Here is a 15964-nt window from a genome sequence, read left to right on the forward strand (position 1 = left end):
AGTCTTCCCGCCCTGTAGTGCTCAGCAGTTATCGGGCTCGATCACCGCACCCCTCTGTTCTCGCCTCTACTCTTGCTACTTAAACTGAGACCGGTGCCTCGATGCATCCAAAGCCAGCAATGGGGGGAGGGGACGGGTTTTGTATGCTTGGCGTGGTTGTTTTTACCTAGTTGACTTTACTGTTGTTTATTTCGCTTACAAAGTTTACACTGGGAATTTGTGTTTTTTACTCAAAATACAATAAAACTGGTTGAAATAAAAAAAGTTACGTTTTTTTATTTAATTTTTGTGAGTAATTAACTTTTGTGACATGGAAAAGGTAGAAAGCATGCTGCCTAAGTGTTCACCAATCTGAACATATGAAAATGTTTTAGATGGTGATTTCGCAGATCAAGTTACATGTGGGTATCTGCTATGGCATGTAATATGTTAGATGAGTGAGGTATAAGTGGGTGCGTTACAAGAAAATATCAAAGTTTACAGAGTTGAATACAATTTATAACGTGCTACCAAGACACCAACGTCAAAAGAAAAGAAAATGTTCCACAGTGTCTCATCCCTAACTTACTGAGTCTGTCATTTCTTACAAACTAGATATCCGGAGCAAAAAACATTTAAAAATCAATAGACACTTTCTAACAGCACCATATGTCTTCGTCTGGAGCGGCGAATAAACTGCACCCAAATCCATGGGCTTCGATGGATAAGAGGATAACGCAGCGTTTAGTGATTCGGGAGGCTCGACCAGTAGGCGAAGGGGTCGCGGAGCACGCGCGGCCAATGGGAGAACGAGATTTAGCTCTAGCGCTTCCTGTTCCTGGTGTGCAGTGGAGCCCGTGGTTCATGCATCCTGGAAAAGAAGCCGGTTGTTTGCCTGGGATTCGGACCTTTTCTTCCTATCGGCGGGCGTCTGTATCGAGTAAACCCCACATCGAGAGAGGTACGTTCCCTGTTTTAACGTGTCCATGCTGCTTTTTTGCCTCAGCCATTCATGCTCCCCCCTCTCAGCACTATACAGCTGTACCCCTATCTCTAAGCCTTACCTGTGCTCTGTTTCGTTGATCTTCCGGGTCATCTCATCCTACTATTTTCATTGGCAGTTCATGTTTCATTTATTTCTAGTTCTGTTGGATTCCGCCTGCGGGGACACCTGGTATGTACCCGGTTACTGCGCCCTACTTCCCCTGTAGTTTGTAAGCTCCACCCTTTCTACAGTTCATCAGTTTCTCTACAGTTCCTAATACTTCCATACGGCTCATTCTTTCCCTTATAGACTGTTTCCACTCGTGCAGTTGTTACTCATTGCCCCTGCAATTATTGCATTCAGCTCTAAATGTTCTCGTTGAACATTCCTGCTATTTTAGTAATTTTTTTGTCTTGGGCCGCTCCTGGCCCTCTCAGCGCAACAGTCTTCCGTCACACTGCTGCCTTTCTTGTGTGTTCACAGTTCGTGGTGTCCTAGGAACGCACTCACCTTTGCCAAGTGCGCACCCTATTGCACCTGTGTCTTTGTAATGTCTCGCCCGAGGCCTGGAAACAGCCAAGCCAAGCCAAGCCTCTGTTCTACGAAAGCGGATTATGCCACGTCATGATCACGCCCAATATTTCCAGACCGTCTCTGGCGGTGGGGTTGCCTAGAGCTGACCCAAGCCTGGTGTTTGGGTTTTGTTTACAAGTCCACGGGCACGAGCCCTTTAAAATAGAGCATGTGTCTGTCTTGTCTGCACAGTCCCTTGTCTGTGGTGTGAGACGAGTCCCAACTCTATTGTGAGACTGGCTTTCAGCCGGGCCAGTAAGAGAGAGTCTGGACGTTAAGCGTGAGTCTACGGTGAGTTTCAGAACTATGGTGGGGCAAATACACGTGTTTAGTGTGGGGTTATGTAAAGACAATCTATTATATGAAATGATTGCTGGCGTAATGGAGCGAGGTATTGTGGTGGGCTACTCGATTGTTTTGGGCTACAGGAAGGGACATGTCTTGGACCTATTTCACACCATTCGTTGCACACTTTCGTTCATTTGGATTGTGCTCTTCTTGATGTATTTTGCTACTATAGTCAGAATATCTATTTTTCTATAGCTTTTTGTTTCGCGCTTCTGTTTCTGTGGGCTGCAAATATGTGTTTTATATCACCCTATTTTGTACTCTATTTTACCGACCTCTTACGGCTATAAGGCTAAACCAGCCTTCATTTTCAAGGCGGGGATGCGATGTCTCATTGTCTATTGAAGGCTGGGAAGTCTGAATTTCTCGGACTTGATTTTTGCTGCCCCTTCTCGATTCCAGCATCCCGATCTGCGATGTATTGGGACCTAGATTACCAACTGATGTGTAACTCTCAGTAGATTTTTTTTCTTTTATTTGTTTAAATCCATCGGAAGAGTTTGAGTTTGGGTGTATTTCTTAGTTCTTTTGGAAGGTAATGGGAAATCAGTAGTGATGATTATTTTATTGTAAGCATGGAAGCCTTTGAATTGTGTAACTAACTGCATTATTTTAGGTCTCGCTGTATTCAGTTGTCGTTTAAATTGATCATGTTTTCGGTTCTTCAAATAGTACAATAGACAATACAGAGAAAGTGGGTATGAGGTCAGCCCCTGTCTTTCCTGTGTTTTTCGTGCTTTGTCATTGCCTGGAGGATTTTTGCATCAAACCCAGGGCTTTTTGAAGATGGTTACGTTGTTCAATCTGAGTTCCCTTTAGGTTTTCGAGATGTGATATCGATACATTTTTTTTTTGACTTAAGGTAGTAAATGAGTGCAAGTTAGTGCTTGCTGTTTAGGCATATTTAACCTCACTGTGATATCCAGTAATCGACCTTGAACATTCATTCGTTTTGATTTTGCTGTTATAAATTCTTGGGTGTGTTGCTTTGTTCAGATGTATGTATGTACATGCACGTGGACATGCTTAAAGATGCAGAAAAAATTCTCTTGCCAAAAGTAGCTTCTACGCAATATTTTGCTGCGTTTGCCTATTATGTTAACCAGTTAAAACACATGCTTAATCTTCTGACTGATTTTTATGACACTCGTTTTTTTAGGGTACACCGTACTCTACTAATGAGTTTGATCAGCAAAGAAGCACTACTCCTGACATCAATACTACCGTTGCCTGGATGATGCATAATTGTGGGGCTTAATTCCTAGGACAGCATGGGATAGCACGCACCGTTACCAAAATATTTCTCATAACAAAATGCCAGACCTAGACTTATTGTCTTTGGCAATGCTTTGTGTTTTTTCTTAAGGCTCATTGCGACGTTTGTAAGCTTCTTAGAGTACCACTAGGGCAAAGAAACAGAGGACAAGGAGAGGACAACACAAAGGGGATAGATAAGTGATATACTGGGTGCTTTCCCAGATTTGGTTGTGTGAAGTGTGTAAGATAAAACTAGACATAGAGGCTCCCTTGAGGCTTGAAAGCTGCCGTACTTGTTTTTAGCTGTAACCTACGGAGGTCCCAATAAAACTTTTTGGCCTTGCCTAGAATTAGTTTGATCTCGCACACTTTTTTTTTTCTTTTCCTCACAGCCCCCTGCTCAATTAATTGGTTTTAGGAGACCTATCTTGAAAACCTCCCTTAGCCCCTCCCTCTCACAGAGGGGGTTGTAACCCACATAATAACTAGATTTGCTATGCGAGGAGATTTCCCAATGATGAAGCATGCCACCTACGGGTTGGTGAGGGGAACCGTCCTGTAAAAGGGATATCTCAGCACACCTTTTTGTCTTACTTCTCATCTCTCCTTGTTGACCCAGGGGGCCTTGTTTGGTTTTGTTAGAACAATTTATCACCCACTTAGTCTGATAGAACGTGCATGATGTTCCTAATGATTGCACACTTTTTTTAGTTAATTTTAAAGGAGCCACTAGCGCACAAGAAAGCTTTGAAGAATATTGGTAATAGAAAAAGAGTATGTTACTTCTATTCAATTTGATTGAATATGGACCAATATCCCTTTTGTCTTACCCTGTTAAAATTTTGAACGGTGTGTGAGCAAGTCTTTACCTCAATATCTGGAAACTATTCATTGTTTGGAGGATAAGTGTAGTACATAGTGTTTCGCTGTAGTGTTTCTAGAATACTTAATTAGAATGTTTTACATGAAGAATGCACTTCAATGTTATGTTCTATGGTTTTTCTATGATAAGTGGGTTCTGTTTTGTGGCAGTTGCTGGTTGCTGCTGTAGAGGAGAGTCCGCTCTTGTTGTATCTCTTGAACTAAATAAAAAGTCTTACAACTCTTATTGCATTCCATGCTATCTATTTACTACAACTTTTGGCGACGAGGATGGGATCAATAAGCAATTTGGATTTCGGCCCAGCCATGGGATCAAACCAGCGCTGATCACTGCGATGGATAAGCTGCGACTGCAGCTCGATGAGGGGCCATTAGCAGGTCTGATCTTATTGAATCTTTCAGCTGCATTTGACACGGTCTGTTATACCACTGCTTTTTGCCTGGTGGTGGCGATTGGGGTGGGCAGAACAGTCTTGGACTGGTTCCTCTCATACTTATGGGACAGATGTCAGGCAATTGAGCTCCCCCCCCCCCCCCTCCTCCCATTTCCCTCGGAGTTTAGGGCGATCAAATAGGGTGTGCCACAGGGCTCATCTTTCGGTCCGATTCTGTTTAATATCTATATGGCCCCTTTGAACACACATTAAATTGCATATGGTGAATTTGGTCAGTTATGCTGATGACGCCAAACATATTCTTTCTCTGGCAAGTAACCAGCAGCTCTTCATCTTTCATGATTGTATGAAGGACATTCTCCAGTGGCTTAACTTTATTTAGCTGAAGTTCAACAGGGATAAGACAGAACTTCAATGCTTTTCAGCTAATAACACTCCAGTCGTAATCTCTGCCAATTTTGGACCGGTGCCATCCGATCGGACTATTGTCCCTGCCGATTCGGTCCAGAATCTGGAAATTATCTTTGACTAGCAGCCCGTCCCGAGGTTGCCCGGGAGCAATCAGGCTTCAGGGCCCCCGCCCGCTCATTTTTTTACTGAATACCTTTTTGTGCCAAGCGTGTGTTCCCTGCACCACCCGTTTGATTCCCGGCACATTGTTTGTGATCTTTGAGAACTTCACATGGTGAATTTTCCGCTGCTTTTTACTGAATACCTTTTTGTGCCAAGCGTGTGTTCGCTGCACCACCCCCTAGTGCACGTTTGATTCCCGGCACATTGTTTGTGATCTTTGACAACTTTACATGGTGAATTTCCCGCTGTTTTGACTGCCTTTCAATCGCTTGTTCCTCGCGGCGTGTTCGGTGAACACAGGCACTTGCCAAAGCAAAGAAAAGTCCGGAGGATCTGGGTCTTGGGCGCTTGTTTTATTTTTGGCATTGTATAGGCATTAACAGGGTGACTTTTGCTGAGTTCGGAGCAAGTGTTCAAGGCCTCCGCCCGCCCCAACGTTGTCCGTGGGTCCCCCGGAGCGCACCCGCGGCTGCTTGATCTACCTGCTCCTCCCGTCCTGTCCGCCGCTCCTCGCCGCTTCTCACCTTTCCTCCCCGTCTGTCCGCCGCTCCTTACCGCTCCTCCCCGCGCTCATTTCCGCCGCTCCTCCACTCCTCCCCGCCTGTCCCCCGCTCCTCCCCGCGCTGATGTCCTCCGCTCTTCCTCGCGCCCCTGTACGCCGCTCCTCCCTGCGCTCTTGATGTCACCACGCACGTCGCGGCTGGCGCTACTTGCAGGGGACTACTTTTTTTTTAAGGTTATATTTTTTAAACAACGTATATATTTTTTATTTATATAACCTATGTCCATCTGCAGACCCTGACAATTACAACAATGTATCGGGTGTTTAAATTGGTGCTGTGGTTCCCGAGTTTACCCGCCTCAAAGGTTCCCAGTTCTTACTTTATAATAGTAGTATAGATAATAAACTTAAAATGGAGAGATGTATGAATCAAACTGCGGGCACCTGTTCTTTGCTTCTGAGAGCCCTGCGGAGGATGCTTCCAGTGTTGCCCCTTCTTCTAGAGCCTTTGTAGTTCGTAGTGTCACCCTCTATGCTTGGATTACTGTAATGCTCTTCTGTTGGGCGCTCCTGAATATTTATTACGCTGTCTGCCAAGGGTTTAGATAGCGGCAGCCAAACTTGCCTTGACTAGACTTAGAAGAGCTTTTCCCTCCTTAGCACTGAAGGATCTTCACTGGACACAGAAGGGACAGAAGATGTTCATGCGCAGACTGGAGGCTTCACTGGCGGGGTGACACTAGGCACTTTTTGGGGGGAAAGAAAGCACGGCGTTTCTTGTTTTCAATGCATCGAACATTTTAGAATTGCTGTCAAGCAGTCATTCTGGCTTTCGACCTCTGGGTGGCGCCAAAACATTCTTTGCAGACATTCGCATGCCGTAAGTAACTAGTACCTTTCAACCATAGTGGAGGTATGTAAGATATTCTCAGCAACTCCTGGCTAATGATAATGCAGCATACATACGAATGTTCTCCCTTACAATATAGTGACAGGTCTCTGATTTCTTCACATCTCAAGCCAACACACCTTTCGTGCTGTGCGCATCAAGCCGCATGGATTTTAATTTGAGAAATAATTCATGGCTTCCAGTTTCATCACAGCATTACATTATTAAGAACCTGACATTTCCCATAATGCATCATATGTCAGAAAACCATGAATATAGATTAATTGTATCTATTTTATGTAATCTATACTACTATTATAAAGGGAGAACACAAACCTTTTGGCAAGGTAAACTAGGGAACCACAGCGCCAATCCACACACTCAATACATTGTTGTAATCCTCAGGGTGTGCAGATGGACATAGGCTATAGAAAATAGAAAAAAAACGTAAATTTAAAAATATAACTTAAAAAAAAAAAGTAGTGCCTTAAAAGTAGCGCCGGCCACGAGGTAGGGCTGGCCGCAACGTACGTGATGACGAGGAGGAGGAGCGGCGGTGAAGTGAGGAGCTCGGGGAGGAGCGGCGGCTCAGGTAAGGCTCTGGGACATGGGATGGGAGGGAGCCGGTGCAGGAGGTTGGCCCGGAACAACTGCGGTAAGGCTCAGGGTCTGGGGCAGCATTTCAGGGACACGGGACGGGAGGGAGCCGGTGCGGGAGGTTGGCCCGGAACAACTGCGGTAAGGCTCAGGGTCGGTAAGGCTCAGGGTCTGGGGGCTGCATTTCAGGGACACGGGACGGGAGGGAGCCGGTGCGGGAGGTTGCCCCGGAACAACTGCGGTAAGGCTCAGGGTCTGGGGGCAGCATTTCAGGCTTGCGTGCAATCCCGCCCCGGACCCCGCCCGCCACGACATTGTCCTGGACACAGACAATGTCGTGGCGGGCGGGGGCCGGGGCAGGAGTGCACGCAAGCCTGAAAAGCTGCCCCCAGCCCCCTTCTGCCCCAGGCAACGCTGGGGCGGGCTGCTAGTGTTTTATAAAACAGTGAATACCAACTTGAGGTAGCCTCGGACCCCTTTCTGCTGGCACACAGAAAAGAAGAATTAATGAATACGCTTGAAGTTAATTTGTTGAGGGTTGGTCTGTTCACAAAAGAAACTTTTTTTGTACAAGTTGTATTAGATAAACGGATATTGGTACAAAAGTTACATCTAATGAAAAATATCAGGCAAACTGGTCGTCGGATAGCAGCTTATCTACTTGTCTAAACACCCAGGCAAAACCAGTGCCTCGGTGTTCTTTAACTCTGTGGCGCAGCGAGAAAGCCATGGGCCACCGTGCTGGCGAGCAAACAAGGCTGTTCGTTGGGTAGTAAAATACAGTCATGACAGGAGTTCAGTTGCCCCCTAACTCTTCTGGGTCCCGGAGCTGCTTCGCTATTGATGACTACATCCCTGCTGGCAATGCTACGTATATTACCACATTTTAAGCACCCCCTTTCGCTATTGTTTACGTGGTGATATACACAAACTTTGAATTGAGTGTGCTAAACTGTTACTTTAGTGCGATCTATTTGAGCAACCGGAAGTGTTACGAAAGTCTGAATGTTTGTGTTGCAGATTTTAGTGAGCCAAGTCTTTGACTTCAACGTATTTAGAAACGAGCATTAAAAATGAAATAGGTCTCTTCTTTTATTACGTTAAACCCATTTGCTTAGCTATACAATACCATCAGCAAAGCAAATGGCTTTAACTTAATCAAAGCCGAGACCTATTGCATTTTCAATGATTGTTCTGGGATGTAATGAACATGCACATTGCATGAGCGCTCTATGGAGATTGAAACTAAAATGCTTGCACAAAGATACCTGCTTACCCATGCCTCCTCATGACATCCAGCCAGTGGCCTCTGTATTATTTCGCAGTCTAAAGCAAGCATTTTTTTTCTTTATAGGCCGGTGATCTTTAAAGCTGGGACAAGATGGATCCTGACATCTCTATCATGTTCCAGTGCCCGCTACCTGAAGGGCTGGCCGAGGACCGGGTGCAGGCAGAAATCTCACTCAAGTATAACAGACGGATTCTGCCAGAGTATGAGCCTCAGATTGCTGCTGTGTGGAAGGCCTGCCAACTGGAGAAGCCTTGGCTCTTCAATGGTGCCAAGTTTCGTGTCCACTCAGTTGTGATGGAGCGGGGAGTGCTCACCTTCCGCATGGGCCTCACCTGCTACCGTGACTTCATCGCCACCAACTGGAGCAGCCGGGCTCCTGAGCTGCAGAGACGGGGCCTGGCAGACTGTGGTGAAAGTCAGGCCTACCTGGCAGAGCCTCTGGGTGTGGGTGCTATGTTGCACACAAGTGATGACTACTTTGTCTTCCTGCGACGAAGTTTGTTAGTTGGAGAAGCTCCAGGGCTTATTGACATCCCAGGTGGACATCCAGAACCCAAGGTGAGTGTTGAGAAACCTTTGATGTTATTCTGGATGTATTGTTTTAGGTCACTTTTCTTCTTCCCATAAAAAATGGCTCCTTAGTTGCACCTGCCTATGTATTACTACAAGATATTCTAAAGATTGGTCGGAAAAATCTTTTCAAAATTTGCGACCAGCATTTTTGTAAACCAACCTACATGCTAATAGGTTGTTTGGTAAAATTCTAATTCGGAGTCTGTCTCACTCCGACCTACTTCATGAATATTAATGGGTTAGGATGCAATTGGTGACTCGCTCCGATTAGTGGCAATAACGGGGATGCAGACCACCATGTCTGTGATAGCCTTTTAATAAGTGTTGATTTTTAAAAAAACATTTTTTTTTAAATGGAGCCAATTTTCCTTAGATGAAGCTGTGTTGCGTTTAAACATTTGAGTTTACTTGTTTCTTTTTTGTAATGTTTAGGATTTGGAGGTTGTCTCTAGACCACTTTTGCCGACTTTCCAACAAACATTTTATTATTGCCCTTTACAAAGGGGGAGCGGTTACCAGTGGACCCCTTCTCTTTGAGAATGTAATTGTTCACTGTTTTGTGACTGGATTGTGGTATCAACACATTGATACAGATTCACAAAGCCATTTAAGCAGTTTATAAAAGTTTACTGTCTCCTACAATGGCTGAGGCACTTTAAAAAAAAAAAAAGCATTTTAACAGTCATAAACCCAGAATCTGAGTATGTGCAATCATTTCAATACTTAGTACATCTGGCCTTAAACAACTTTAATGCTATTTTAAAAAATATTTCACTCTATATCTATAATACTTTTTTCTTCATATTATTGGTGTTTATCCATATTTCTTTTGTTTTACGAAATAAAAAGTATGTTGCAACTAGTATTTTTCTAGACTTATTATACGGAGAAATGTGAATTCACACTTGAATGTCTTTATTTTTGTAGTACTATTAGAAACATGTATACTAATGTAATGTATTGATATGAAATAATTAACGTTCTTGTACAAACATGTGCACATCTAAAGTTATTTAAGGAATTTGGAATACTTTTTAAAACTCCCATTGCTGTCAGTCTTCACAGATTGTAGACTGGCACTCATGACCATTATTGAATTGTCAATGATGCATTGCATGTTCCTAAGATATGTAGGGAGTACAATAAGTTCTGACACGTTCCTTTCTCCTTTAAAACTCCCATTGCTGTCAGTCTTCACAGATTGTAGACTGGCACTCATGACCATTATTGAATTGTCAATGATGCATTGCATGTTCCTAAGATATGTAGGGAGTACAATAAGTTCTGACACGTTCCTTTCTACTTCAGGCTGTAGCACCCGGTGTTCCAGAAGAAGCTATCTGTCTGGAGGACCTATCGGAGGAACTAGTGGTACAAGAACTTTTCTCCTCTGTTCTGGGAGAGATCAGAGACGAGGTGGGTTTGAGACTGGAAAGATTCAAGCACTTCTTAATTTTTCCATGTAATGTTACTTTGATGTGGACGTTCATTCGTTTATCTTCTTTCTTGCGGACGCGCGATCGGGGGAGATAGCATTGTTGACACACAGGGAGAGAGGGCTCCGTGGTGCGAACTGAAAGAGCTTTTTTTAATCTGCAAATTGAAAGCGCATTTTTAAAACTGTTACCTGGCCATGTCACGTTTTATGGTGATTGTGCTGCACTAATATTTTACCTAGGAGATTTTTGAATGCCCAATTGTACTCTGCACATGTAACTTTTGCTTACCTGTTGCCTATTTCCCCCAGTTCCACCGCAACAGAGTCGATTGTTGTGGAGGGAGAATACGCCCACATCCGGTTTACGGAGGTTAGCGTTTGAGCCGCCTGACCCCATAAAACCGGATGTGTATTCAACCGCGCAGCAGACGCGCCGAGGCGGACAGGACAGGAAACGCTACCGGTCCCAGTCTAGATCATGACAATCCTATACGGTATGATAGCGCTGCGCTAAAAAAGTATACCACCCCCCCCCCCCCCCCCCCCCACCCCCCACATAAATGCTAAAACCATGTGGAGTTAGGTTGGGATAATCGAATCATGCATTGCAACATGTGTAATTGGACCAGCTCCTGTTACCCAGCAAAGACACTCGGGCCCTTGGCTAGCGTGTTGGAACCTGATAAGAGGAGCCAGGAGAAACTTAATGTCTACTTGCTCAATGTGAGATCTTTAAACAAAAATGCTCAGCATATCTCCGACTTGTTCTCTGAGTTAAGACCCAATATATTTTTCTTAACGGAAACCTGGCTCTCCGACACCGCCAACCCCACCTTGGCAATAGCGATACCCATGGGCTATTCCATTCTTAGAAAGGACTGCATCACTGGGAAGGGTGGGGGCGTTGCCATGATCTTTAAAAATGACATCTCGGCCAAAATTCTCCCCATGGATGAAATCGTGGGTGCAGAGAGCCTTTGTTTTTACTGTGCATTATCCGTCCACCAATCCCTGGCGGGTGTTCTCTTATACAGATCTCCAGGCCACTCAGGACCTTTCTTAAAAGCAATTACCAACACCATAGCACCGCTTACCCTAAAATATAACCAATTTCTGGTCCTAGGAGACTTTAATGTCCATATGGACAAATTAGAGAGTGCTGAGAACATTACACTAGGTAAAATCCTTAACTCACTGAACCTGCTTCCCCTCATAAATAGACCCACTCATGAGAAGGGACATACATTAGAACACATTATCTCAAACACCCTGTGCTAAACTGAAGAGCCCACTCCTCTTGTTTGGACCGATCACTTCCTGCTAAGAATTATGATGGCTAAAATCAGGAAACCAGCATACACCATCACTAAACCCCCCCCCCCTTCTCAAATCTAGAGCTCTCCATAAGCGAACTCCGGAGGCCCTCAGCTACGCACTGCAGGGCAATCCCTTTGTCAGCAGTAACAAATTAGCGCTGGATGCCCCCAGCTTGGAAAACTGGATAAAAAAGGGTGTAGAAACTGTAGCACCCAAGACCCTTCGGTCCCAACGGACTATACATCGCTCTGCACCATGGTTTAATGAAACCTTGCACAAGTGTAAAAGTGTCTGTAAGCAGTTGGAAAGGACATGGAGGAAAAACTTTAGTGACAATAGTAAATCTCTTTACAAAAAAGAACTAAAAATTTACCTCCAGAAAATTCTGGATGAAAACAAACGGTTCTTTGAAACTAAGATTGAGATATCGGCCAATAAAAGTTAGGAAATATTTAAAATCGTAAAACACTTCACCTCACCTCCAGCAGCAGCCTCCAATTGCGAAGCTTCGGAAGCCTGGACCCACGAAATAGTAGACTTCTTCCATAGGAAGATAGTCGATATACAGACTTCTCTCAACCCTTTCTCTAAGACACTGACTAACACATTACCTCCACACGCCAAACCACTACCTACTGCCACCTTCCTCCAATTCCCTTCTATTACGTTAGCTCAATCTCTGAAAATCATGAAGAGTTTAAAATCTGGCTCACCATCAGACCCCTGCCCAGCTAAAACACTAGCATCGGTGGCTGAGGTGATTAAAACCGAGGTCAATACTGTACTGAACCTAACTCTGAGCAGTGGTCAAGTCCCAGTCATTTGGAAACACGCCAAAATCCTGCCACTGTTAAAAAAGCCTACAGCAGATCCTCTAATAGTGTCTAACTATAGACCCATCTCACTCCTGTCTTCCATTGCTAAGGTCATTGAAAACTATGTGAACTCTGTTACCACTGAATTTATGGAGTAGAACAACTGTCTCCACGTGAGCCAATCTGGATTCTGAGCTGGCTTTAGCACCGAATCAGCTCTCCTTGAAATATCAGAATCTATCAAAATTACTCTTGACTCAGGCGGGAGAGCGGCTTTGATACTGCTTGATTTATCTGCTGCTTTCGACACCGTGCCCCATGTGAGACTCCTACAGGGACTGAGAGACTGTGGGGTTGGGGGCACGGTGTTGAAGTGGTTCTCTTAGTTTTTAGAAGACCGAAGGCAGGAAGTTTGGAACCCACCTTTCTCCTCCCTCATGCCTCCTTCGGAGGTGGGTGTCCCTCAGGGCGCCATCCTGAGCCCATTATTATTTAATCTCTACATGGCTCCTCTCGCCTTACTGGCTGAAGCGGCTGGAGCCATGATTATATCTTACGCTGAAGACACCCAGCATCTGTTTACCTGTAAAAAGGGAGAGGCTCTGGATGGCGACAAAATAAGGAACTGTTTAGGACAAGTCTTCTGGTTTAGCCATAACCAGCTTCAGTGCAACTCCGCTAAATCAGAAGTAATTCTTTTTGGAGTTTCGGACCAGGATGTCTGTAGACAGTGGTGGCTGTTTAATATGTCCCCCCCCCCCCGCAGACCGCCGTGGTAGTAACCAAAAACGTAGGGGTCAAACTGGACAACTCATTGAACATGAAGACCCTAGTTCAATCTGTGGCCAGCACCTGTTACGGAATCCTGAAAATGCTCCGGAGATTTCTTCCACTCCTGTCCCTTTCCCATAGAATGACCGTGGTCCAGGCCCTTATCCCCTCCAGGCTGGACTACGCTAATGCCCTTTATCTGGGTCTCCCGGAATGCCTTCTTAGGAAACTCCAGGTCGTGCAGAATACGGCCGCAAGAGCCATACTTATGCTGGGACCCAGAGTCCATATATCGCCCCACCTTAAGAAGCTGCACTGGCTTCCCATCCGCCACAGAATCAGGTTCAAGGCCCTGTCCATCGTCTTTAAGGCCCTACATGGTTTTGGGGCCACCTATATTGGGAAAAGAGTGAGTTACTACATACCCGGTAGAGCCCTCAGATCATCTCACCAACATCGGATGAGTGTGCCTAAATTCAATCGTGCCCGCTTGGGTGGACGTTCCTTCCAAGTCCAGGTCGCTCACCTTTGGAATGAACTTCCTATAACAGTCAGACAAGCGCCAAATATTCTGCACTTCAGGAAACTACTGAAGTCATGGTTGTTTCAGCAGTAACTCTGGCTCCACTCCATTCTCTCGCCCCCTCCTATCGTTTTTGCCTTCGCTAGCGCCGGGACACTCATCTGAGTAGCTGTGCGCTCTATAAATATGTTAAAATAAAATAGAGAGGAAAAAATTCTAATTTATTTATTTAAGCCAATTCCTTCCACAAATTACACATCAAGGCCCTCACCCTTCGATCATTGCTCCTCAGCGACATCCTCTCTTTCTGCAATCCAGAAGTGCTGTCACTTTGGGGAATGGGCCACAGCGATGGGCACAGTTTTCTGAGGGCTGTGCCAGTAAGATAGATAACTTCTGTAACCCATGAGTTTTTTATCTTAAGATCACCGCCTCAAATTTTGTCTTGGCTCCTCCATTTTTTTTTATAGGGGCTGGCGATTAAGTCCTTTGACTGGGCAACAATTGCACCTCTTTTTAAAAGTGCCATGGGACTATTCACTTATGTGGACTATGTGAACTGCCAATGTTATCAATATATGAACTACTCCAACAAATTATCAATTACCAAAGTGCCCAGACATGCAAAAGGAGCTCTAAAACACATTAAAATCCTTAGAAAGCATTTAAAGAAAGTATGTGGAGTGAAGTTGTTGACATGCTGCTTTGCCTTTGTAACATGGTAGCATAGCACAGAGATGCATTACCAGGTACCCCTGTGCATTTCAAGGGACACCTGGGGTATGCATGAAAAACCAGCATTGCCAAAGGCATGAAATCTCACTCTTCAATGGCAGTAGTTGACTTTTTGGCTTTGCAGTGTTTGTTGCCTGTCCTATTCAGCATCGTCAAAGACACTAAAAGAACCACTCCGGTGTGATGATGTATATACAGACTTATGTCATGCCACAGCAACATACAATAAAAAAATTCTGCCCAGCCCCTGCGTGATGCTGTACACATGCAGAGCATCACCACGCATGTGGATGTATGAGTCATGATTCTGCAACAGAATTTTTTTTTATTGCCATTCAAGGATAGAGGCCCCATCTTGGAGAGGTAAAATAAAATGGATGTGCGTAAAAGTGCATTCTGAAGTAAGACCCAACAGGGAAAAAGGAAAACTAGGAAGCCCGAGGGACCAACAGAGGAGATTGGGATTTAGAAAAGTAATACCAAAAACAGCAGACCGGGACATGGAGAGGTGGTGGAAGCAACATACAGGTGAGGAACGGTGGGAGCAAAACACAGGCTGCCGATGGGCAGATAAGTGAGGAGGAAAGGGGAGCCCGTGTTCGGGAGAGCAATAACATTTAAAAAAAACTAGCTCCAAGAATGTAAGCAGCTGAAGGATGAAAGTCTAAAAGATGGTATGGAAGGACAAACCCAAGAAGAGGAAAGCATGCTCACAAAGTCAGCAAAAGAAAAGCAACAAGCTGACCCAAAGCCCACTGTAAGTATTTGTATTGTACACAATGGGCCCGATTCACAAAGGTAAAGTGAGTTGAAAGTCTAACTTTGCGGCTTTCGGTATTCACATTGGGCATTTACAGGGGGAATAGATTCTCTCTGAATATCGAAAGTCGTAAAGTTAGACTTTGGTCTCACTTCACCTTTTGTGAATCGGGCCCATTAGGTCTCTCAGGAACAGAGGTTAGACCTAAAAATTTGCCTGTTATCAACCATGGATATGTGTCCAAGAAGATGGACAGGGTAGTGTGCTGGTCAAAGGAATGAGGAAGCGTGGTGGTTAATGTATGTAAACCTACCACTGGGTATCCATTGTGTTGGAAATAATTGCCTCACACACCTTTGCAGGTGTCATACTTCATCATAGGCAGTGCTCCTGGTTGGGTAGGCGGTTCAATTCCCAACGGGCACACCTCAAAGAGGGGCTCTTTACCGGAGATCTTTTAATCCAACTGCCTATGGGTGAAGTGCGGGTGTGGGGCCAGGAGGTTGTAGTCAAAAATGTGAGTTAAAATGGAGCCAAGGGTACCTGAGACTACTTTATACAGAGGCCTTATTCCTGATGTACGACCTGCTGGGCATTGATGCTGTATGTAGTTCTTGACCATTAGGTGAGTTTGGTTCCTAAGCCTTTGGGAACAACCAGAACGCTGCTGTTTTATTTTTAATATACTTCTAGATGCACTTATTTCTTCACTGAGCGCTCAGAATAGTAGAGGTGGACCACACAATAGCATGCCACCTGGT

General features: G+C 44.8%; 1 protein-coding gene across 2 annotated transcripts in view; it reads left to right on the top strand.

The window, feature by feature from the left end:
- The first annotated feature begins 750 nt into the window (after window positions 1–750).
- NUDT22 (nudix hydrolase 22) overlaps window positions 751–15964 on the top strand; it is a 39825-nt gene continuing 24611 nt past the window's right edge. The window contains exons 1-3 of one of the 2 annotated variants that reach the window (XM_086938349.1): window positions 751–940; window positions 8335–8829; window positions 10153–10260. In XM_086938349.1, the coding sequence (XP_086794475.1) occupies window positions 8362–8829; window positions 10153–10260 (576 nt within the window). In that variant the 5' untranslated portion in view covers window positions 751–940; window positions 8335–8361. Of the gene's footprint in view, window positions 941–1689; window positions 1829–8334; window positions 8830–10152; window positions 10261–15964 lie in introns of those variants that run through there. The other variant, XM_086938350.1, reaches the window with a different exon arrangement.

Source organism: Lissotriton vulgaris, chromosome 9, assembly GCF_964263255.1.
Source record: "Lissotriton vulgaris chromosome 9, aLisVul1.2, whole genome shotgun sequence".
NCBI lineage: Eukaryota > Metazoa > Chordata > Amphibia > Caudata > Salamandridae > Lissotriton > Lissotriton vulgaris.